This window comes from Littorina saxatilis, linkage group LG4 (assembly GCF_037325665.1).
Source record: "Littorina saxatilis isolate snail1 linkage group LG4, US_GU_Lsax_2.0, whole genome shotgun sequence".
NCBI lineage: Eukaryota > Metazoa > Mollusca > Gastropoda > Littorinimorpha > Littorinidae > Littorina > Littorina saxatilis.
This window is the reverse complement of record NC_090248.1, coordinates 50188090-50213863: the sequence shown is the minus strand read 5'-3', so window position 1 is coordinate 50213863 and position 25774 is coordinate 50188090. Positions and strand designations below refer to the sequence as shown.

The following is a 25774-nucleotide window of genomic DNA, read 5'->3' as shown; positions in this document are numbered from 1 at the left end:
TGTCTATATCATACTCTTAGAGTCAAAATTCTATCTTTTATAAATTAAGACAGTATATTTGACTGAGTGTATTGTACTCGTTGACGCGATATGTAAACAAGTTCACAGAAGGTCATGCACGTGATTTCAAAATGGCAGACGACAGAAAGTAGCGAAAGCGGCTACAGCCAATGTTCAGTCGACGGATGCGTGTATCTGCGTCCAGATAACACACAAAATGTCGAACGGAACCGAAGTTGAAGATTTGATGACCTTTAGTCAGGTATTGATTCTCTGTCGGTTTTTCTGATCATGGTTATGGGGGAGGGGGGAAACATGATATTTGTCACAAGTCTTGTAATCTGTATTATATAACTACAGTCGAACTCGCTTAAGACGAATCACTGGGGATCGGAAAAAAAGTTCGTCTTAACCAAAATTCGTATTAAGAAAATTGATCGATTTTTTTTTAAATTTTTTTTTTTAAGTCTTGTACATTTTATGGTGTTTCAATTTGTTTCTTTCGCAACTTTCATGCTGCTTCACGTTTAGACAATAAAGTGACATATTCAGGTACATGTTCATGTGTGTCTCATGTTGAGTGATGATTGTTGAGTTTGAGTGAGAGTGAGCACACAGATGTTTCATCCAGTTGTTACGTTTTTGGTCACACACACGCGCACACACTGACACTGTCCACATTCGCGGTGTTCCTATCATTTGTCCGGAATCACTTACCTTGGCGACGGGTAGCAAACCTTGGCCAATTTAGTTTTTTGTTTTTTTGTTGCAACATGATGTTCAAATCCAAATCGAAAGCACTGACTGACTGATAAACTATCGCGAACCGGCGAACGCAAACGTTGAGAGTGTGGTTTCCCTTGTCCAAGGGAAACCACTCTGACATTTATATTTTTGGCAATGGCTTCCGTTCGATGTTTCGTTTTTGGTATTCGCGAAGGAAATAAACGTCAGTCAGTCATTCATGTTCAGTGTCTGAGCTATCAATCACTTTGATTCTAAATTTGAAATTGTTTTGTGAGTACAGTGTAATCAGTTTAACTTTATTCAGTGATCGGTTGAGCAATGGTTCAAGCAGTCGACGCAAGGGAAGACTTTGACACACGTGTATTCAAACTTCTCAAATTCCCATGATATGTCGATCTCGGGACGAGTTTAAAGATTTCGTCATAAGCGTGAGTAAATTACAGACATTATGCATGCTTGGGAATCCAAAAAGTGCTCGTTATAAGCGTAAATTCGTTATAAAGAATTCGTTTTAAGCATTTTTTTTAAGCATGAAGAAAGAGGTATTCAGTTGGGAACTTAAAACTAATTCGTTATAAGTCAAAATTCGTAACTAGCGTGTTCGTTTTAAGTGGGTTCGACTGTATAAGACTCAAGAGAACACTAACCATGATTAATTTAATGAACAATGTATCTAGATTGTGTCGCGTTCGCTGTAAACGAAGCGCTTTATTTTCTTTTATTGGTCTGAAAGAGTGCCTTGACCCATATATGTGCGTACCGTTTTACATATTGAAGGCTTTACACAAAGCATACGCATGTCGAATCACAGGCGGAAGGTATCGTCCACTGGACTACTACTATCACAGAAAGACTAGTCTAGTCTTTCTGTGATAGTAGTAGTCCAGTGGACGATACCTTCCGCCTGTGGTCGAATGATGGTTATAAATCTAACGCCGATAAAGTGCATTTCATTTTTTAAATAGTTTTTATTTTTACTCTTTTAATTTAAAATTAAATATATGTCAACAATTGTATTCATGTTTTTTACGGTCAGTGATGGTGTATATATGTATGTCCAAGAATGGCCAAATCGTCCTCTCGATCGCCAGGGTCGTGTAAAAACTCCGCCGGGCTAGTAGAATCCGCCTGGCAACTCGCCCGGATGGCCAATAAAAATTCTGGTTAAATGCAACACTTTTGGTTTTAATATCGAGTTTTCAAGCCATGTAAACACTGCAGATCAACTAACAACTGTGGTGTGTGACATTTCTGCCGGGCTAGTGACTTTCTTGAAGTTACTCGCCTGGCTGGCGAGTAAAACTTTTGAGATTTGGCCATCCCTGTATGTCTCTGTGTCTGTCTGTCTGTCTGTGTAGAGCGATTCAGAGAAAACTACTGGATTGATTTTCATGAAACTTGAACTGAGAGTTCCTGGGTATCCTCAAACGTTTTTCAAATTTGTTTTTGTTAATGTCTTTGATGACGTCATATCCCGCTTTTAGTGATAGTTGAGGCGGCACTGTCACGCCCTCATTTTTCAACCAAAATGATTGAAATTTGGGTCAAGCAGTCTTTGACTCTGTTCGGACTTTGGGATTGCATTTAAGATCAGAAGCGTAAAAATTAGTTAATGAGTTTGCTCATTAAAGTTCTCATTATAAAAAAAATTTCACTTATAGATTAAAAATCAGTGCATTGTATTAATTTTCTCATCGTCTCCTGAATTCAAAAGTATATATATGATATAGATATGTTATGTTTTCTTTAAAAACGCGTTCAGAATTAAAGAACATAGGTTGAGTATAATGTTCGCATACTGCTCACTAATTGATTTAATACTTTATAACAGCATTGAACATACAGTATTATTCCATGTGAGTTCTTTTTTGATAGCCTTGGTCCCAAACAGGGTATGGGTATTACATCACAGTACGTTATCCTAAACTGCCTCCGTCTACATTGTATAGAACTCGTACGTTTGTGTTTGTCTCTGTATTTTGCATGTTACGGCAACTATGTACGCTAATTACATACATTTTGTCAGTGTAAGCTTTTTTTTAAGTCAGAGGTTGAAATAATAGTGGGAGAGGAGAGTCATTTGATGCATGAAACAAAATATATTGCCCATAACAACTGATAGAAAGATAAAAGTACATGTATGTATGACCATATTATATGAATTTACTTTGTTGCAGATGAATGTTGTGAGCATAATCAGCTTGCTAACATCTGGACTGAGGTGAGTAAAATAAAAATGTTTCTAATTATTAATTTATTCTTTCTGCTGATTTTACCTTTCAAAATTCAATGCAAACAGCTGAAAATTTAAAGAGAGCTGAATTTGTCCCCTGCATTTTATCATTGCGCCACACCTGATCTGAACCCTCTAACTCTTAGTTTTAAGTTTATATGCCCAGCTTAGTAGCTATTTTAAAATGTTTTCGGTCTGGTTCATCACCGCACAGGCACTATCAATCATTGTTTAGGAAATGATAAGGGGACAATGCTTCCAACGTTACATAATATAATACATACTTAATAATATATAATTATATATAATTCATAATGGCCAGCAACAAAAAATTTGGTTTAGGGTAACCCGACTGACCCTTTTTTTTCCGCCAACCCTAAAGCTTTTTTTTTTCATTTTGTAAAAAAAAAAAATCAACTTTTGGCACATTTTGCGAACCATATCGAGACTGAGGGAAGTAACCTCCTTTAAACTCAACTAAATCTTTAAAAAAAAGAATATAAAAAAAAAGCCGACCTACATTTTAACACTTTCGCGACGGGACACTGATAAATCAGTACCAGCGCTGACACGCCCATGGACGGGAAGCGCATTTTTCAGTACCAGCCATAGAGGGTACACGACTCGTGATTGCTTCCCGGTTTTTGAAGCTTGCAAATAAATTGAGTTGTTTCCCTTGATACACTTGGCGTCCCCTTCTGCCATTTGCAAATCCGCCTGATTTGTGTGCGTTTTTGAGGGAAAAAAATGAATCAAAGGCGAGCCTTGTCTAGGGAGGAGATTCTCCGGATGTTGGACCTAGAGGATCCCGTAGAGCATGATTCGGACGTATCGTTTTCGCCTCACGAAAGCGATACAAGCAGTGAAAGTGAGGAAGAAACAGTCCCGTTGTTGCTAGTACGAGTCGGCAAACTACACGTGGTTGGCGGTGATACTGCTAGACGAACATGTATCTCGGAATCGTGCAGGAGCTATGGGGGCGTGGCAGCACTGATAACAATGGATGGCTGGAGCCTTCAAATCCTTTTGGAATTGTTCATAGGTGTACAGTTGGTACTTTGTTGTGAAAATGTGACTTATATTCAATATGGATTACCTAGACATCATTTGGTGAGTGTTAGATCTACAGTTTTGTTTCATTTGAGTCAGGATGCTGTGAGTGAATGCGTGATTTGCTTGTTTTTTTCTTTGTACTGTCTCCTTATTTCTGTGTACAATGTTAACAATATTTCAGCTAATTCATAGGTTTTACACCTTGTTTGGTCATAACATTATTTATAATACTTTCTGTTAAAAAATAACTTTTAAAAAAGCAGTAGAAAATAAAACACACAAAAAAACGTTAAAAAACACAAATTATCCCCCTTTCACCCCCCTTTGCTAAAACAAATCGCGTGACAAACTTATAAATAGCACGACTGAACTGGGCATCCATTTTTGAATTAGTACACAAAATTTGGTGGTGATTGGACTTAATTCAAGCTTGCTAGACAGATTTCTTTACAGTTACTGATTTTTGGGAAGTTTCTTGGTGGCAAGCTTGGGCAGGCAGGACGTAAACGCCGTGGCAGTGCTAGTCACAATAGTGTTAAACCTACATTTTTTGTTGTTGGCCTAAAGTAAATTAATGAGTGTGTTTTCACAGCTGCTTAACAATAACAGAACATGCACAAGGGCAATCTTTCCCACACTTGGTGTCATCTTGTCTGATAAAACCTGATATTTTATAAGCATGGACACTAGCTACAAGTTCCTTCACTTTACCCGGACCATTCTAATACAGTCATAGTACATACATAAAATCTATTAAAAAAATAAATTTGTTAAAGTTTGGAATTTTTGTTTTGTTTTAAGTTTGAAAAAAACGAATAAAGTTTGCTGTCATTTGGGTATGGAAAGATTTATTTTGATAATATCACAGTATGTGTTCCAAATAGGAAGTTACTTTTGAATTTGGTGTTCTTTGAACGAAAGAGGGATAATGCATCGAGTAAATGACATTCTGCCTGCAGTATACACATACATGTTCACTGAAAAAGTGGAAAAATGGTAAAACAGAAAACTTTTAAAGTAGCACAAGGAAAGGAAAGAATGAAAAGAGAGTGGGGACACCGGTCGAACACAAAAACTCATTTCTAAACGAGGGAGATATATAGTCACTAAGTCAGCTGGGCATATAAACAGGACAGGTTGCTTTGTGATGAATCTGTTTCATCTCTGTTGACTTTATTATTATGTGCTTTTGTCTGTTTCTCAAAACCACTAATTGCTATAAACGAACAGGGTCTTTGATTTTTGATTGCAGTCTTGTTGGATCAGGGTCTATCTTGTTTTGTGTCGTCTATCATCGACGAGTATGTTCCCCAGAGGTAAGCTGTGTGCAGTCAGTGTGTTATGTTATGATTGCTATTTTTAATAATTATAAACTTGATTATTTTTTCACCTGTCTTGTTGTGTATTTTTGCTTCAATAGGGCATCATGTACTTACACAACATGTTTCTTTTAAAATGGCGTATACGCGTAATACTGATTGATCTTAATTGTAGGAGTTGTATGTTCAAGACATGTTATAAAAAAAAAGTTGTCATTTGTGCACTTTGAAAAGGAATCAGAGCTGTCCTTGAACGTCCACGCAAGAGTGTGATAAGACTTTATGATATTCAGGTTAATGAAACATAACATTCTCTTTTTTGTGTAGCTGTCTTTGAATTCAAATAAGCCACATGTAACAGAACATATAGTGTTTGTGAGAGTTTCAAAGAAGAAGACTGAAAATAATATAAGATGTTTGATGGGTTGTTGACAGACCAGCTTTTTTGTCTGTCCGAAGGGGAGCATATCGTCTTTTGTTTCATATTTATTGACCAAGGCCGAAGGCCGCGGTCAATAAATATGAAACAAAAGTCGATATGCCCCCCGAGGACCGACAAAAAAGCTGGTCTGTCAACAAACCATCAAACATCGTTTTTGTCATCATTTTGGTAGTGAGAAAACAAGTGCACAATCAACCCAGGGAGCCATGCTTTGAAACACGGGCCCCGTGCTGATAACCACACGGGTCCCGGTTTGATAACCACTGGCAATCAAAGATGGCGTGTGAAAGCAACTTTCTGTGTTTTTGAGTTCATTAAATGAGTTGGGATGAATATGTCAGGTTTGAGGATGCACATTTCTGTAGGTTCATCTCGGTATTCCACCCCCTCGGCTTTCTGTTGTAAATATTAAGCTGAGCACGGTGATCGAATGTGGAAGCTACGTTTGGTCAAAGGTCACAGAAGATTTGCGTCGTGCAGCGAAGGAAAGAATCGCGATCTTGTTTCCGACTCGGTACCTCTTTGTTTTTCATTAGACCTGTCATTCTGCTTGCTCGGCTTTGTTAGATGTTTGCATATCGTGTTGCTATTTTCTTTGCTTTTATTATTGTTTCTTACTTGTGCTTCGTTTATCGATACAAAGTCTTGTGCACAGGTCAAAATGTGTGTGTCAGGTGTCGTTTTACTTGAACTTGACGTTCGTGTTTCTCCGAACGTCTGTGTATCGAAACACAGATACACGCACTCCGTGACTTTGTAAGAAGACATAACATATCGGTAGGTTTCATTTGTTTGTGACGAATTTATTGAAGTAGTTTTGTTTTTTTGTTTACTTTTGCCAGTTTGCCAGTTGGTTTTTGGAACTTTGCAAAGCAGTGTCTTGTCGTCTGTTTAGGTCTGGGGAAACGCCAATGAAAAGAGCCGAAGAATCCTCGAGCGTTTCTATTGGGTTTGCTTTTGATTATCCATGTAATAGGGCTTCCTGCAACTATGGTAACCGGGGATTTATTCCCCGGGGAACATGAGATTTATTTCCCAGGTGCTTGTGAATGAAAACTCGTGAAAATGATGACAATGAATTTTATCCATGTTTTACCTGCAGATTTTCCCCATCTTCCACCTGTCTGTGGCGGATGGCATGGCCTCTCTGTTCATGATGATTGTCAGCGTACTGTTTCTCAACACCTACCCCAGCTACCCTGGCAGTCCCGGGCCTTGTGGCTACCTGATAGCCATCATGACTGTGAGTTTCTTGTTGGTTTGTCTGCCAGATTAATTCAGTGGCGTAGTGGATAGACATCGGCCTCCTATTCGAAAGGTTGTGAGTTCAAATCACGCCCGCCTGGTGGGTTAAGGGTGGGAGGGTCAACTTATATGTGCAGACCTGCTAATGCCTTTTTCCCCTTCATGTGTACACGCAAGATCAAGACCAAGTGTGCACGGAAAAGATCCTGTAATCCATGTCAGAGTTCGGTGAGTTATAGAAATACAAAAATACCCAGCATGCTTCCCCCGAAAGCAGCGTAATTGGCTGCCTGAATGGCCGGGTAAAAACAGTCATACACGTAAAAATCATCTCGTGCAAAAACACGAGTGAACGTGGGAGTTTCAGCCCATGAACGAAGAAGAAGAATTAAGTTCTTTCTTCCTGCTGGTTCGTACCCGTCTAATCTAGTGCACCAATACATTTTGATACAAACAGGATTTTAGTTTGAGACAGTAGAGTCAAGATAAACAATCTGTACAGTTATATTGGGAACTAACTGAAAATAAGCAAGCTTCTATGTTGCACTGCCTGTACTATAACAATTATATGCTAATAACAGTCATCACACCAGATACAAACACAAACAGTGAAACAATAAACTGAACGGGTTTTGACCTTCAGCACATGTCTGTTCTTTTAACTTTTTCTTAGTTTCTTTTTATCCCATCTCTATCTTTCTTCTTTCTACCAAGGAAGACCTACCGGTAGTTAAAAACTGGTTCAATGTATTGTTTCATGAATGTTCTTGTGTTTATCTGGTGAGTACCTTTTTACATTTAGTCAAGTTTTGACAAAATGTTTTAACATAGAGGGGGGAATCGAGACGAGGGTCGTGGTGTATGTGTGTGTGTGTGTGTGTGTAGAGCGATTCAGAGTAAACTACTGGACCGATCTTTATGACATTTTTCATGAGAGTTCCTGGGTATGATATCCCCAGACGTTTTTTTCATTTTTTCGATAAATGTATTTGATGACGTCATATCCGGCATTTTGTAAAAGTTGAGGTGGCACTATCACACCCTCATTTTTCAATCAAATTGATTAAAATTTTGGCCAAGCAATCTTCGACAAAGGCCGGACTTTGGTATTGCATTTCAGCCTGGAGGCTTAAAAATTAATTAAAAATCTGAAAATTGTAATTAAAATTTTTTTTTATAAAACGATCCAAAATTACGTTTATCGTATTCTTCATCATTTTCTGATTCCAAAAACATATAAATATGTTATATTCGGATTAAAAACGAGCTCTGAAAATTAAAAATATAAAAATTATGATTAAAATAAATTTTCCAAAATTGATTTAAAAACAATTTCATCTTATTCCTTGTCCGTTCCTGATTCCAAAAACATATAGATATGATATGTTTGGATTAAAAACACGTTCAGAGAGTTAAAAAGAATAGAGATATAGAAAAGCATGCTATCCTCCTCAGCGCAACCGCTACAGCGCTTTTCTGGATTGTTAATTTCACTGCCTTTGCCACGAGCGGTGGACAGACGATGCTATGAGTGTACGGTCTTGCGGAAAAAATGCAATGCCTTCAGTTTCATTCTGTGAGCTTGACTAAATGTTGTATTTTCGCCTTACGCGACTTGTTGTTATTGTTCTCTTGATTTTTGTGCTTGGTTTTGTTTTGTTTTGTTGCCCATTTAATTTTTCTGCATTAATTATTTCCAGAGCCTGTACATCTGCACTTTCTTCCTGACCCTGGGCTATGCACTTGAAGCATTCATCCGCTTGAGGCGTCGTCTGCAGGCCTACCTGTCCCTGGAGGGAAGCCGGGTAGGCAATACGGCCAAGGGGGGAATAATCAATGTTCCTAAAATTCTCGACCAACCCTATTCTTTCCTCCTTACCCAAAACAAAACAAAAAAGTAACAAAATTAAATTTTGTAGTCTTTACAAGGAAAGTTACTCTTCTCTGACTTACCAGGGAACACAGCTCACACAATGGCCAGTTAATAGAAAGCCTCATGCATCTGTGTAAATAAGAAAAGAAACCTTAACAAATATTTTTTTAAGTAATTGACCTAAGGACCTATAGTTTGTTTGCCTTGTCATCAGAAACAAATATTTAACCTTCTGGGGCCTAAAATGATCTTATGATTAAAATGTTAAGTTTGAAGTTTACTTTATGAGAAAACTGGAGCAAGCATGATAGCCTGGGCATGCTCAGGATCGACAAAGAAACAACCATAACAAATCACAAACGCAAGTTTTGAGTTGTCAGCTAAAGGGAGGAGGATTGACAAAATCATGAAAGATATAACAACAGCGACTTGACATTCCAAATGGTTAAGCTGTGATTGATCTTGATGACATTTTCTTACCATCCATTGAAATGTATATTTTCTTTATTTAGTTTGCTGCTTGTTCCCTAGCTTTTGTTCTTAAATCATCTTGGCTGTGTGTGTGTGCGTGTGTGTGACACTGTGTGTGTGTGTGTGTGTGTGTGTGTGTGTGTGTGTGTGTGTGTGTGTGTTTTTCTGCTTGTCCTTTTCATTCAAAACAGTCATTAATATTTAATTTGTTGGGATATGCATCCATGTTCAGGAAATAGTTGTGCAATATATCAGTGATAGCTGACATGAGCTGTTTGAATCAGATTGCTGTTTCAGACTAATGGAGTCAGCAACTACTGCATGTATGTCGTCTACTTCATGTCCTGGTAAGTGCATGTGTTAAATTTAGCCTTTTGTGTTTCTTTTAGTTTGTGTGTCTGCTTGTGTTTGTGAATACACATAAACAAACAATATGCATGCAGTTATTTCAAACTCACTCACATTTTACTGGTTGTTGTCATTTTCCTATTGGATGTCGTGCATATTACCTTTGTTTGTACATGTACGTATTATGTGTGTGCATTTATGAATGTGTGTGTATGTGTTGTGTGTGTGTGTTACTGTGTGTGCATTTATGAATGTGTGTGTATGTGTTGTGTGTGTGTGTTACTGTGTGTGCATTTATGAATGTGTGTGTATGTGTTGTGTGTGTGTGTTACTGTGTGTGTATGTGTTGTGTGTGTGTGTTACTGTGTGTGTATGTGTTGTGTGTGTGTATGTGTTGTGTGTGTGTGTGTTACTGTGTGTGTTACTGTGTGTGTATGTGTTGTGTGTGTGTGTTACTGTGTGTGTATGTGTTGTGTGTGTGTTACTGTGTGTGTATGTGTTGTGTGTGTGTGTTACTGTGTGTGTATGTGTTGTGTGTGTGTGTTACTGTGTGTGTATGTGTTGTGTGTGTGTATGTGTTGTGTGTGTGTGTTACTGTGTGTGTTACTGTGTGTGTATGTGTTGTGTGTGTGTGTTACTGTATGTGTTGTGTGTGTGTTACTGTGTGTGTATGTGTTGTGTGTGTGTGTTACTGTGTGTGTGTGTGTTACTGTGTGTGTATGTGTTGTGTGTGTGTTACTGTGTGTGTATGTGTTGTGTGTGTGTGTTACTGTGTGTGTATGTGTTGTGTGTGTGTGTTACTGTGTGTGTATGTGTTGTGTGTGTGTATGTGTTGTGTGTGTGTGTTACTGTGTGTGTTACTGTGTGTGTATGTGTTGTGTGTGTGTGTTACTGTGTGTGTATGTGTTGTGTGTGTGTTACTGTGTGTGTATGTGTTGTGTGTGTGGTTGTGTGTGTATGTGTTGTGTGTGTGTGTGTATGTGTTGTGTGTGTGTTACTGTGTGTGTATGTGTTGTGTGTGTGTTACTGTATGTGTTGTGTGTGTGTGTTACTGTGTGTGTTGTGTGTGTGTGTTACTGTGTGTGTATGTGTTGTGTGTGTGTTACTGTATGTGTTGTGTGTGTGTTACTGTGTGTGTGTGTTACTGTGTGTGTATGTGTTGTGTGTGTGTGTTACTGTGTGTGTATGTGTTGTGTGTGTGTTACTGTGTGTGCATGCAAGTGTGTGTGCAATGTTTGCATGTGTCTCTTTGTCTGTTTTTCTGTCTTGTCTATCTGTTCCTGTGTATCTCTCTCTCTCTCTCTCTCTCTCTCTCTCTCTCTCTCTCTCTCTCTCTCTCTCTCTCTCTCTCTGTATACTTGGAATGTTTTGTAACGCTAACGTGTGGAAGAAATGTGCATGTTACTTAACAAATTATGACTTGTATTTGCAGGCTGGTACCACTGTCTCTGGGCATTTTCCTCATGCTTGTCACCCATTTCACCAAGGTAGAAAACAACTCTTTCACCCGTGTGCTGCCCATGGAGTGCTCACTGTAAGTTTGGGGGCTTCATAAAAAAAAAAAGTGGTGGGAGGGAGGGAGGGAAGGCTGTTGCCTACATTTATGTTGGGAGTCCCCAAAAGCCCTGACGTGTGTGTGTCTGTCTCTGTGTGTGTGTGTGTGTGTGCTTTTTTTCTTTGTGCACCTGCTTGTGGCTCTGCCTCCAAAAACGGCGTATGGCTGCCTAAATGGCGGGGTAAAAAACGGTCATACACGTAAAATTCCACTCGTGCAAAAAACACGAGTGTACGTGGGAGTTTCAGCCCACAAACGCAGAAGAAGAAGAAGAAGCTTGTGGCTCTTATGTCTTCTGCTCTCTCTCGATCTCTTTCTGTTGCTCTCCCTCCCTTATCTTTGAACTCTCTCGTTCTCTCCCTAATACAGAAAAGATCGAGTCACACACACACACAAAAACTCTCCCTTTCCCCATTTTCCCCGTCAGTGTCACTGTTACATACTATAAATACTTGCAATAACTTTAAAGAAACAGTCATACACTCACTGATGCAACAGAAAATGTGAAAACGGATGCTTCTATAAAGGAATTGTCTTGGGACTGTTTTTAGACATTTATTCATATGATTTCTTTTTCCTTTCAGGTGCTTTCCAGTTTTCAGTGCCCATCAGACTTACTGCTGGGTAAGAGAGGGTGTTGTGGTTTTATTCTTTCACTTTTTTTTCTTTTTTTTTTACATTTTAGTCAATATTTGACTGAGTGTGTAAATTAATTTTGTGTTATCATGCGGATCGCGAGTACTGATGCTATTGTCTGCTAGTTTTCATGCAGAATTAACAAGAATGTACGTACACTTGGCTGGATTTAAAAGACGAAAAAATTTGTCTGCTGGATATGTATAATTTACGTGAATGTACAGATCAAATTTAACGGATATGACAATAACACTTTTGTGAATGTCTCACAAAGCCTCTAAAAGTCTTTCTCATTTTGGGACTCTCCAAAGTTCAGTTGGACTCCCTTAAATTATTATTGGGGGTCCTGGGACCCTCTAGACAGATCATATGTGGGGAGCCCTGGTAATGTAGTGGTACATGCAAAGTCAGTAATTAGGACCTGAAGGTAATTGCGAATGATGTAACGTTTATAAGTGGTTACAGCCAACAGATTTATGTGAAATCAGTGGAGACAGATTAAAGGCATATGTACGCGCTCCCGTGTTTACAAAGTGTAGTTTGCCCATAATCGATGTCAAACGCACCATAAGACCATGTAATGACGATATGTCGCCATGCGCGGACCATATACATGCATTACATCTTGTTCTAGCCTCTGAAAAAGTGAGGATGTCAACAAAGACGCGGAGTTATTTCCCTTGCGTCAACGTTCCCTCTGTTGGCAAATCTATAAATAGGACGATCTAGATCAAAATAAAAATTCAAATATCTCAACATTTAAGGGGTCCTAGACCACAATATCTTGCAGGGAACTTAATTTAGCATGTCTCCAGCTGTTGGTAAAGCAATTAGCGTGTATAGTCATCGAGTACATATGGCTTTAAGGCAGATGAAACACAGGTCACACAATTATATAAATGCCGTTAAAACGCAAAAAACGTCCGGGTAATTGCAAAGTTGAAGGTCTTGTTCGTATTCCTACATTGATATGTAGGGTGACCTGCCGTTGCTTTCTATTGAAAGCCGCAAAGTGAGTTATTGTTCGCGGAGTTCTATTGCGCCAGTGGAACCGGCCAATCGCTGTAAATATCTGTTCGACATTCGTAACGACTGAGTGAAGAATAATTGTCGTTCAATTGCATGTTCACTAGTTTTAAAAGACTTATAGTAACGGAGCCTGTTAGGCTCTGTGTCTCAACAAGGTATCATAGAAGTACCTTCTACTTATGACTAACTCAGTAACTTTGTTACATTCGTTTCACTTTCATTTTTTACGGTTCGTTACGTTGTTCAATGTGATGAATGTATACGGGCGTAGTAATCACCCTTAAAAAGTAAAGCCCAAACCGTGATTGAAGGTGAATGTTGAAGTTCCTGTGAAGGAAGTCTTCTTAGACAGGAAAGGTCTAAATACACGTCTAGCTCCCCGTAGCAAGAAATTGAAACTGGGGATTATGGGCATTGGCACATGCGCAGAGAGGTACTACCGACAAGGGGAGACTACTCCCCTAAATGGTATACCGACGGAAATCTAGAGTTAGCGACCTTGTTTACAGTCTAGTACTGGTAACATAGGACGCTTCTCAGTCTAGCACTCGTAAGTAAGGTAACTCCTATTAGTTAAATTGAGGTGATGTATTCGAAAGAAATACAACAGAGTCAATGCATAGTGTTGCTGCAGTAGGCCACCGAAGTGACAATTATTTTATTAAATTCTGTAATTATTTTACCTTACCTATGTTTTTCAAGAATAGATAGTTAATTGCCAAACCTGTGGTCCATGTGCTACTCATTAATATTCACGAGGTTACAGCAGAGGAATTCCGATTTCCCATAAATGTCCATGTTACTCACAAGACTTTTTATGTTACAGTGGAATCCCCCTTTTAAGAGAAATCTGCGAGAATCGGGTATTAAACGGAGGTAATTAAAATGTACAAAGCTTATGAACAAAAGATGTGGGGAAAAACCCCAAGGCTGTGAAAGGAGTGAAGAGTTAAATTTCAGAAATAATACAATAGGGGAGTTCCACTGGATGGCAGCTTAGTTATTATAAGCTCCACTACGATCTTTAATACCATGTATGCACATTTACAGTGGTGAACTTAACTGTGACTGAACTTACAGAGCCAGGTGGAGGATGGAACACAGTGGCTGCTGATGTACAGACTCATCTTCCTCATACCCCTGCTCTTTGTCTTCTCTCTTAACATGGTGAGACTATATAATTATCTATGGTAATGATGTAAGTGTATCTATGCGTTTAATTTTCAGGTGAGCCCCCCACCCCCACCCGTTCCCCCATCTTTTATGTTAAATTAGGGTCACCCAACTGAGTCTATTTTTCTGCCGACCATGAAACTTGTTTTTCCACTAAAAAAAAATGTGGTTCATGGGAATGAAGTGTGCGGGATGTTACCCCAATTTTACCTTTTTGAGTCACTTGAGAAAAAGTGACTCTATGTAATCGGTCAGTGTTAGTCTGTCCGGCCGGCCGGCCGGCCGGCCGTCCGTAGACACCACCTTAACGTTGGACTTTTCTCGGAAACTATCAAAGCGATCGGGCTCATATTTTGTTTAGTCGTGACCTCCAATGACCTCTACACTTTAACGATGGTTTCGTTGACCTTTGACCTTTTTCAAGGTCACAGGTCAGCGTCAAAGGAAAAATTAGACATTTTATATCTTTGACAAAGTTCATCGGATGTGATTGAAACTTTGTAGGATTATTCTTTACATCAAAGTATTTACATCTGTAGCCTTTTACGAACGTTATCAGAAAAACAAGGGAGATAACTAGCCTTTTCTGTTCGTCAACACACAACTTAACGTTGGGCTTTTCTCGGAAACTATAAAAGTGGACTTTTCTCGGAAACTATCAAAGCGATCGGGCTCATATTTTGTTTAGTCGTGACCTCCAATGACCTCTACACTTTAACGATGGTTTCGTTGACCTTTGACCTTTTTCAAGGTCACAGCTCAGCGTCAAAGGAAAAATTAGACATTTTATATCTTTGACAAAGTTCATCGGATGTGATTGAAACTTTGTAGGATTATTCTTTACATCAAAGTATTTACATCTGTAGCCTTTTACGAACATTATCAGAAAAACAAGGGAGATAACTAGCCTTTTCTGTTCGGCAACACACAACTTAATGTTGGGCTTTTCTCGGAAACTATAAAAGTGACCGGGCTCAAATTTTATGTGAACGTGACTCATTGTGTTGTGAATAGCAATTTCTTCCTGTCCATCTGATGCCTCATATAATATTCAGAACTGCGAAAGTGACTCGATCGAGCGTTTGCTCTTCTTGTTTAGGATTAAAATGGCAAAAAAAAACAACTAGAGATATGATTGATGACTGGAAAGTTTGGTTCTTCTTACAGGCTCTGGTAAAAGTGCATAGTGTACAACTATTATAATTCATGTAGAGGCCAACTTTTTCCAAGCCGCAATAGTTTACATTAGTGTGTTGATAGATGCATGCTTCATATGAATACCACATCTTGGTCAAGCTGGTTGCTATAAGATTGATAGTGTTGGTTCAGTTATCAACAAGTTTAAGAGGACAAAATTGAATGACGGTCTTTTCTTTCAGGTTTTGTACATCTGTATTTCCAGAGACTTCAGGCAGGTTTCCATGAGAAGAGGTATGTTCAAACCACTATTAATGCTTCATGCACATTGTTAACAATTGAACGTAGGTGAACAGAATAACAATGGAACCCTCCATTTAAGGCTCCCGGTTTTAAGCCTTTCGCTTCCGACCGCGCATTTAAGCGCGGTCGGACCCTCACAGCAGTCGACGCTCTGTTACTCAGGGGAAACAACCGCGAGAGTCCGCAATTGCCTCGTTTTCGATAGCCAAGATGTCTGCCTCCATGTGGGTGACGTGTTGAGTGAATTCGATTGATTTTGACGGATTTTATTGCGTTTTTCTGGACATCTTTGGTTCGATTCTCTAACATGGCGAATCGGCGCTATACTGTTGAGGAAGCTGTTCGTATTTTGATGGATATTCCCGGCAATGGAGATGAAAGTGAAGATGAAAACGTGGTGGGAGGCGAAGGAGACATTGTTCAAAATGAAAGTGAAATTGAAAGTGACGAAAGTGAGAGTGATAATGATGATTTTGTACAACCATCCACGTCGCGTGGAAGGGGGCGTGGCAGAAGGGGACAAGGCAGGGGGACAGGTAGGAAAAGAACCGACACAGTTGATAATTCTCGTCAGGAAGATCCAACATTTGATCAGGATATTCCACGTGAGTATCCTTACATATATATGTTTCTTTCCTCTACTGTTGTCCTAACAGTTTTTATGCAATCTCAATTCAACACACCCTATTTTTAGAAATATCGTCAAAAATCTCATATTATGGCTAACCTGTTGCAAAAAAATAAAAATAAATGAATAAGGCATATCTCAAAACTAAAATCATTCAACTATGCTGACAAAAGGCCAATAAAAATGTCTACATTAGTTTTGACTGGATATTTTTAATATTTACAAGCATAAAATAGCATTTTGTCTATATTTCAACTAATAAACTGAATAAATTGGATTATCCGCCCCTTGCTTAAAACATTGTCTGCCCCTTTTGAGTAATTTGTGGTATTGTTGGAATCTCCAATCATATACCTACACATACATATATGTTTCTTTCCCCTACTGTTATTCTAACAGTTTTTATGCACTCTCAAATCAAAACACTCTTTTTTTACCAATATCCTCAAATAGTTCCGGAAGTCAAGGGGTTAAAGGTCCTTGTCTACATTTTTATACTGAAATCGCCATTTGACCATTAAAATGCAGAGTCTATTATCTACAAATATCAACAATACACCCCCTTTCGATCAGGAAAGACGAAGCCAGTGTAGCCGTTTGAAAATTCATTGTATTATTCCAGCGTAGTACTCATAGTAGGATATCCTTATTTGCAAAATGCCAAGCGCAAAACTCCTCTCAAATCCCGTGCATTTGGTGCGTTTAAAAAAATGCATGGACAATGCTCCAGTGTCAAACTGTTACTGCACTTGTTTGGGCGTGGCTATAAGCATAGTCACATGAATTTGATTGGTCAGTATTTTTAGGCAAAGCACATATTCTCAGCAAACAGAAAACAAAATATTGGAAGCGTGAGTCACGCTACCCAAAAATAAAATCTTTTTTTTACATATTTTTTTTTCTGTAACTTTTTTCGCCATGGTTCATTCGTCTTTTGACATAATTTTGTATCGAAATCTAACCATAAGATTATTGAAAAAAAGCAAAAATGTAGACGACCACCTTTAACACTCCCTTTCTTATAAGACCTGATTTTCTCAGATTTTGTTTTTACTTGAGGTCTCTAGAGGGGGGTCCCATTGTATTCAACTTTCTGTGAAACTATAAGTGCAGTTAATTCTTAAACTCAGCAGATACCTGTTGCTTTGTTCTTATTCCTTGATGAAGTTTTGTAGTTTTCAGCTATTTTTAGACAAATATATTTGTACTGACAGTAAAGCAGAATAACAGTTGAGGATGTAGAGGCATATCAAGCAAACAATGTGAAAATGACAGTTTTCTTTTCACTGTTTTGTTCTTGATCGAGTGTTTGGTTTTTAATCTGCAGGTTTGCTGAGTTACCATCAGCGCCAGGAAGAGGCCATGCTTAGGAAGAAAGCATTCATGTATCAGACAGCCTTCATCGTTTGCTGGATTCCTAGTGAGTCTGTTTGTGTTGGTATACGTGTACTGTGTGCATAATTGTGTGTGTGTGTGTGTGAGTGAGTGAATGAGTTCAAGACAGAATGAGAGAATCAGAGACCGAGGAAGTTTATGAATCTGTTGTGTCCTACACAAAACATTTTTCTTGCTTTAATTATGAAGCGTATTTTCACCTATCAAATCATTCAAATGTAATGCATTATTACTTTTCAAATCTTCACAAAAAAAGAATTACCAGTACACTGTCTTTATTTTAATATCAAAAGTACATGTCATCTATTTTATTACCCACACAGACATGGCATTTGCTAATAACCTGGTCATTGTCTATTTTCAGCAATGGTGTTGGAGGTCGCATCCTTTTTCAGTTCTTACAACATGTTAAACTTCTACGCCCTTTTTGTTCTTCAGGTATGTAACATTGGGCAGTCTCTGTGTCTGTTGATCTGTCTCTCTGTGTCCATGTGTGTCTGTGTTTGTGATTTGGGCTGGAGGGAAATTGTGTACGTAATGCCTTTGAAGGGATTCATCTTGGCGTTTTCTCGAATTTTTTCAAAATAGATCAATCGCTTTAGTTGTTATTTTTCTTTTCCCTACAAAAGGCAACTATGTGCCCCTTGATTCAACCAGGTCTTTTCATTGCTTTACAAATCTAGATCAAAAATGACATTAAATGTTCTGCTAGCTTGTTTGTCTGAATTCAATTGTTCAGAAGACATCCTTTCAGAATGGGTGAGCACTGAGATAAGAACGGCATCAGTATTTATATTTATACATTTGATTTATAAACAAAATGTTGTCATTCATTGCTAAACGTTACATGAATATTGTTTTGGGTGCCGTTTTCATTTTAGCCATATCGCTGCACAAAATAGGTCTTGTTAGCGTGTCGACCTCCGATTATTTGTTGAGAAGAAAAACTATGATTGTGTCACAGTTATGCTAGCTGTCTTCGTTGTGTGCAGGCCTTGTAGAGCCCAACCTGTGTATTTGTTTGTTTGTTTGTTTGCTTTACGCCCAGCCGACCACGAAAAGCCATATCAGGGCGGTGCTGCTTTGACACATAACATGCGCCACACACAAGACAGAAGTTGCAGCACAGGCTTCATGTCTCACCCAGTCACATTATTCTGACACCGGACCAACCCGGCAGTCCTAGCACTAACCCCATAATGCCAGACGCCAGGCGGAGCAGCCACTAGATTGCCAATTTTAAAGTCTTAGGTACACATGTATGACCCGGCCGGGGTTCGAACCCACGACCTCCCGATCACGGGGCGGACGCCTTACCACTAGGCCAACCGTGCCGGTCAACCTGTGTATAACGACCACTCAAGGGAGTCCCAACAGTGGACATTATAGACAGGTGTTCACCATGGAAAGGTGGAAAGGTGGATTAATAGGAACAAAGCTTGTCTTGAATCCTTTGTGATGGTTGTCGTGGGCAGTTGGTCATGATTGAGAGGTGGTTGCCAGTGCAGATTTGACTATAATTTATGTCATATTTGTAATACAGTGGAACAGTATTTTATGACCTAAACAAATCCGAGAAAATGACTATAGGTCTTAAAAAGGAGGGAGTCGTAAAATAAGGGTAAATTTACTGAGGTTATGAACAAACAGTCAGAGAAAACAAGGTCTTAATAGGGGGGGGGGCGTCTTAAATTGGGGGGTTCCACTGTAGCAGGTTTTGTGTGTGTGTGCAGGCCCTTGTAGGCCCTCTGCAAGGTCTGCTCAACTGCATCATCTACGGCTGGAAGAGGGAAAGCTTCCGCCGAGCACTGTCTGAGTCCAGCCATCTTCTCAGCACCAACAGAGGCGGTGCCGGGATGTCCTTCACCTTGTAGTTGTGGTTCAGTGATGAGTGTTCTGTCAGCTTAGCGAATGGATCAAGCTGTCTGAGTCCAGCCATCTTGTCAGCACTAACAGAGGCGGTGCCGGGATGTCCTTCATCTTGTAGTTGTGGTTGTTGAGTGTTCTGTCAGCTTAGCGATTGGATCAAGCTGTTCGAGTCTAGCCATCTTGTCAGCACTAACAGAGGCGGTGCCGGGATGTCCTTCACCTTGTAGTTATGGTTGTCGAGTGTTCTGTCAGCTTAGCGAAAGGATCAAGCTGTCAGAAACGACGCTCATTATTAGCACAAAGAAAACTATATTTTGCTCATTTTCTAGTTACTGACAGGCTGGTTTTTTTCATAGCTGGGTAAAAATCTAGCAATGTTTTCTGCACTGTGGAAAAAGTTGTACTGCATATCATTTGTGTTGCAGCTTCGGTTGAAAAGTTACTTTGATTGCTTTTGTCATGAAACGGTTATCACAGTGCACCTTGCCTGGCGCTGTTGGAATTCATCTGTCTGTTCAATATCATGGGAGAATGTTTACTCACGAGAGAAGAATGGTGAAAAAGTATGGGGTTATAAGAATGACGGTGTAAGCACAGCTTAATTTTCAACAGATTCTTCTTCGTCGATCGCTAGATAGTCAACCAGTTTACAGCGTATGATATTTGAGATATGTATGGTTCTGCTTTTCGTAGTGGTAGATGTTTCTTGTGAGCTGAAGTTTTGTCATCAGTTGAACTTTCACTGTTTGAAAGATGTATCGTACTCTTGTGCCATAGCTGTCGTCTAAACCTTGTGTGTTCATTATCATGGGAAGGCCAACACAGTGTTTTGAATCGAGAGCATGCAGGAACAAACCTTGATCTGTATACTGAGGCTGGAGAAGTTCCAATAGACGAAGTCTGGAAATAACTGGGCTGCGGAGAGTTGTTTTTCCTTGGGATAAAAAAAAGGCAAACAAACCAATGTGACAAAATAGCTAGGCCAATCATTATCGAGTGTCATGTCTTACTCTTCACATGCTCGCTGACAATGTGTAGAAACGGGCCGCTCGCTAGTAACTGGCGTACCATGTCATGCCGGTTTTGTTTTCCCTCTTTTTTTCCAAGGAAAGGCAACCCTTTGCAGCCCATAAAAACTTGAGTTATTTCCAAACATCGTCCATTCCACTCCTTTCACCTGTATTGGGCGACCTGCTTTCGGTGTCCCCCAAGTGCAGCTATGTGAATCGTGTACATGACGGTGCAGATGGTTGTCACTGGTCTGGTAACATGCCACTGGTCTGGTTTGTTCATGTATGAAGGCTTAGAAGAACTATGCCTGTGATAAATAACCCTAAACATCACTGAGTCAGAAAAGCTTCAAGCCAAACTTGCAGAGATCTGTGAGTTATTAATTAATTTTTCTGTTGAATGTTGTTTTGATTTAAATGTTTTGATTGATTGATAACTATATGCGAGTGCAGCAAGTTAAGGGAGTTAAAAGATCTGTTATTTTGTTGAGAAATATATAGTCACCACAATTGCATGTTCTTTTTGCTACTGATCGTTGTACTTGGTTGCTCTGTGGTGCTCTTTTTCTGACCAGTTTAATTTGTCTACTTCCTTTTTATGTGACGCGTATGTTTCTGGTGCTGTGAATTAAGTCATGCTGATTGTTTCTGATAATGTTTGAGTGGCGTTTTGGGCAGTTTAATAATTGTTTAATAGTTATGCTGAATGTCCTCGCAAGAGCACACAATATAAAATAGAAATCCATGACTTTGAGTGACAGTTAACCAACTATCAAGCTACTTTTATAGTGTCTTTTTCTGTGATCTTTTTTGAATATTTTCATTATAAGTATGCTAGTCATACTCACAACATAAATTGTCACACACACACACACACACACTCACAACCAAATAAAACACACTCTAGACTCTCTCTCTCTCTCTCTCTCTCTCTCTTAATTGTTCCCTCTTGGGCTGATTGTAAAAAACCTGTATTGCTTATATCATTTACCCTCGTAAATAAAAAAATATCTTATCTTATCCCATCTCCCTCTCTAAAAACTGCATAGAATGCAATGCCACAATATAAATTAGAGTTCTAATTCCGTCTTGTCTTTCTAAGTTTCTTGGGTTACATGCTGATTGTTGCGCCAAGTCTGTGAGTGTGTGTATGTACGTGCTTGCCTGAAAGAATGATCTGCTTTTTCTATTTTCCTGATATTTTTACACTTACAAATTTTTAGTGTCAGGTGTGACACTTGTTTGTTGTTAACCTTTTAATTGTATGAGAGCTGCTTTTTACCTGTTTTACAAGGCAGTTTTTCTGAAATAATTTGTTTCCAGTTCTTCCACTGGAGTACCTTTTCTAATGAAGTTGAATTAGGATTAATCCATTACTGGCATTAGGGATAAATGTATGACCACTTGTCCAGGTTTGAGTTTTGTCATACATAATCATCTTTGCTCATTGTTAAGGTTTTTTTTACTGGGTGTCTTTAGTTTTGATGTTTCAGGGTATGGAAATTTCCTTTCTCTCACCAGTATTTGGAAAGGTTTAGCTCGTTTGGGACCCCCTTGTGCTTCAATGCTCCCCTTTATCTCCGAAATTGTTACACTCTTTATTTAGAGATGAAGGGATTTAGTTGGTAATCATTTATTTGGTTTTTTTTAAGTAAATTTGTTTACTTAGATAAACTATGACAATTAAGTGCATGACTTGTGTCAATAATTAAACTCTGGCTGTCCCGGATAAAAATAAAGTCCATTTTAAATTTAGATCCTTTGTAACTTGTTTTTAAGAATTATTTTAGCATGGCTTAAATTTAAATACAGTTGTTTTCCAATTAAACTTCAACAATGGCGATAGGCATTATTTTTAGCGCTCTGCGCTATGATTTTTAACCAGGATGATTCCCCCATGTATGACTGTCGATCACAGCCTCAGGAATTAAGGCACAGAACCTACAAAAATAATGAGGTCAAATAAAATTAGAGTTGCATTTTTGATGGTTGGTTGTGCCTTTGCCTTAAAGGTAATTAATATACATGTGTCATTTAAATTATTTCAATATAACACTGAAACCACATGCTGTTTTGTGATAGTTTCTGATGCACAATATCAAAAGAATGATGCTCCATATGTAGCTATTTTACTTATTTCAGAGCCTTGTGAATTTGTCTTTCCTAGACAATCAATGGTTCTTTCTCTCTGCATAGGAAACATTCCAGATTGATATCCTACACTTTGAAAAATATAAAATTACATTTCTTTAAAATACGACAATCACAAAAAGCTCTTAAGGAAAAAGTTGTACACTTTGCGTGTTGTTCATTTATGTAATGGTTGTAAAACTGTTTTCTGCTCAAGCAAATACACTAGAGTTCCTATGTAGATATACAATACAAGGCTTTGAAATAGAATCTGTTAAGTTTCTAACTTTGTGTTTGTTTGCCTGGTGGTTTTTTTCTTCCAGGGCTTAAACGGATGTTGTTTTTGGTCACATGTTGTGGTTTTTGTTTTTGACATATCTAGGCTGAAAGTGAGTTTCTTTGTGTTTCTGTTTTGACAGTTATACTTTGTAACATTCCTTGTTTATACATTTGTTGCTGCTTCATATTTGCATGTTATGAATGTCCCTTTTTTTGTAAAGAATTTTTACATATAGAATTTATTATATTCTGTGTTTTGCAGGAAAGGTAATTCAAAATGTTGTGATTTTAGACGTTGCTGTATCCATAAAATAATAGCTCATTTACATGCTTTCATTTAAAGCAGTGAATACACATTATACATGGTAGATAATAATATATATAATATATCTAGACACATTGTTTACTCTATTTTTATGTTACACTTAGTCAGCTGATGCATTTCATGACATCGTGACTTAGAATGTATATCTTACTATTCTGCTGTTGGATTTGACACAGAAAATGTGGAATATATCTAAGAACATTATTTGCCATCTGGGACTGTGAGATCAAGACTAGTGTGTGTGTGTGTGCGTGTGTGTGTGTGTGTGCGCATGCGTGCGTGCATGCGTGTGTGCATGCGTGTGTGCGTGTGTGTGTGTGAATCTGTACCAGCTGTATACCTGAGTTGCCTTCTCAAACAATAACAGTGATCATGTTTTTGTTTTGTTTTTTCTCAATAGTAACCTATTTTTCAACAACAATTGAATGGTGTGGATTTTTTTTAAACTGATCAAACTCAACCTCTTTACATATTTTAGAAGAGGGCTTTAATGTATGGTCATTCACAAGCTTATACTTCTTTCTTTCACTAAAATATTGACCAGATTAGAAGAAGAATAATGAGATCTTGGAATATGTTAAAATCCTGAATAGTTTCAAACAATGACAAACTGCTTTAGATCTGTACATTTAGATCTTTATTTGAAGTTTCAATAAAAGCTCACACCTAAGTGAATAAAAAAAAACTACAACACACAGTCACACACACACACACACACACACACACACACACACACACACACACACACACACACACAAAATACACAAATAAAAATGTAAAAAACGCAAACTGAATGAAACGAAGATAAACCTGTGTTGCACAAAGTACATGTAGACAGATGGTTATGTAAATGTGAAAAAGCTTCACATCCGGTACAGTCATAGAAACAAACAAACAACCACAGTCAAAACAAACTTTGCAAATCTAATCGAACTTTAATTGAACATTCAAACAACAAATAAATAAACATACCAATTAATCAGTTGATAGTTACAATAATCAGGCCTGGGAATGATACACCTTTTGTTGTAAATACGACGAAGTCCTTTTCTAATTGTGTAAAAAAAGGGCCTCCGTGTGCCCTTAAAAATGCTTATAACGCAACATTTTCCTGTCAGTACGCCCAAACCACTTTTATTCATTCCCAGGCCTGAATAATTAAGGCCTTTTAAACAGCAACCAAACAGCAAACAAACTATAGGCCAAATCATGAAAACTCCCCCTTAAACTCACTTCATACACACACATGCCAGCAACTGTGTTCCAATTTTGTTACCATCACGACACAAGTATGAAGGCCATGAAAAAGACCACCATAGGAGTGTTGCAACAAAAAAATGTCTATCGAAATTACAGCACAAATTTCATGGTTATTTAATTACTAACAAACAGATATGGCCACTTCAAGATCTTTTGATTTTCATTTTTGATACATGCACAAATACAATATACGTTATTTGTATTTTTGACCAAAATATGACATTTTACACTGATCGAGACAGTCAACATTTATTTGTTTGTTTGTTTGTTTATTTGTTGCTTAACGTCCAGCCGACTACGCAGAGCCATATCAGGACGAGGAAGGGGGGGATGAAGGGGGCCACTTGTCAAGCGATTCCTGTTTACAAATGCACTAACCCATTACTTGTGTCCCAGCAGGCTTTAGTAAAACTAAATTAATACCTACTGGAAGATTACCAGTTTCCAGTATGTTAAAATAGGCTTAACCTATCTACTGCTGGACTTACATCAGAACACTAACAGATTAAACTATACATGAATCGCGAGACAAGCGGCAAGAGAAGAGATTTTTGGAAAAAATACAGGTAAATGAGCAAGAAGGCAGAAAAAAGAAAAGAATTCATGAAGAAAAAGAGAGCATGACAGGAAAGAGGAACCAAAAATCTACCTAACAGCAAACTAGAAAGCTCCTGCGGTTCCAAAAACAGGAGGGGCCTTTAATTTCATAACCGCAGTGCCCCACTGCGGGAAGTCAACATTTATGTATCGATTGATTTCAGTTAGAATTCCTTTTATTTTTTACGATTGAACGCACACAAACATGCACTCTTTTGTAGTCTCGGCTAGCCGCCTTAATATGAATTTTTGTCTGACTCTGATGTCACATGGCTCAAATAAGGGAAAACCAATGCACAATCGATACATTAAAGAATGAAAGAGATACATGTACACCTTTCATCTTTTTCGTCAGACAAAACAAAAATATTAAACATCCAAACTGCAATGGACAAAGCTGCATGTACATAATGTAAAATCAGAATCAAGCCTTTGGGACTAAAACCATTTCATCAGTTAAAAAATGTCCAACAAGTATTCACAATTCTCTAGGTCAGAACAAATGCTACAAATAAATCCATACACAAATAAATTAACTTATAAACAACCATACATGCGTTGTAACTCATTTTAACGTTAAAAAAAAGTAGAAATACTGAGTACAACAATACACTGAATAAAATCCTGTACTAAATGTAATACAAAACATATCATATTCAATACATGTTCACTTTTTGTATTACTGTACAGATACTACTTCTCACATGCATGGATCAC

The 25774-nt window shown here is 38.3% G+C and overlaps 1 protein-coding gene across 1 annotated transcript; it reads left to right on the top strand.

The window, feature by feature from the left end:
* Nucleotides 1-121: 121 nt before the first annotated feature.
* Nucleotides 122-23415, top strand: LOC138965001 (transmembrane protein 116-like). The gene is made up of 13 exons (XM_070337123.1): nucleotides 122-262; nucleotides 2925-2968; nucleotides 5286-5349; nucleotides 6897-7037; nucleotides 8740-8844; nucleotides 9681-9730; nucleotides 11164-11265; nucleotides 11871-11910; nucleotides 14032-14118; nucleotides 15504-15555; nucleotides 17520-17612; nucleotides 17952-18025; nucleotides 19321-23415. The coding sequence occupies exons 1-13, from the start codon at nucleotides 218-220 to the stop codon at nucleotides 19459-19461; spliced, it is 1038 nt and encodes a 345-aa protein (XP_070193224.1). The 5' UTR covers nucleotides 122-217; the 3' UTR covers nucleotides 19462-23415.
* Nucleotides 23416-25774: the final 2359 nt, after the last annotated feature.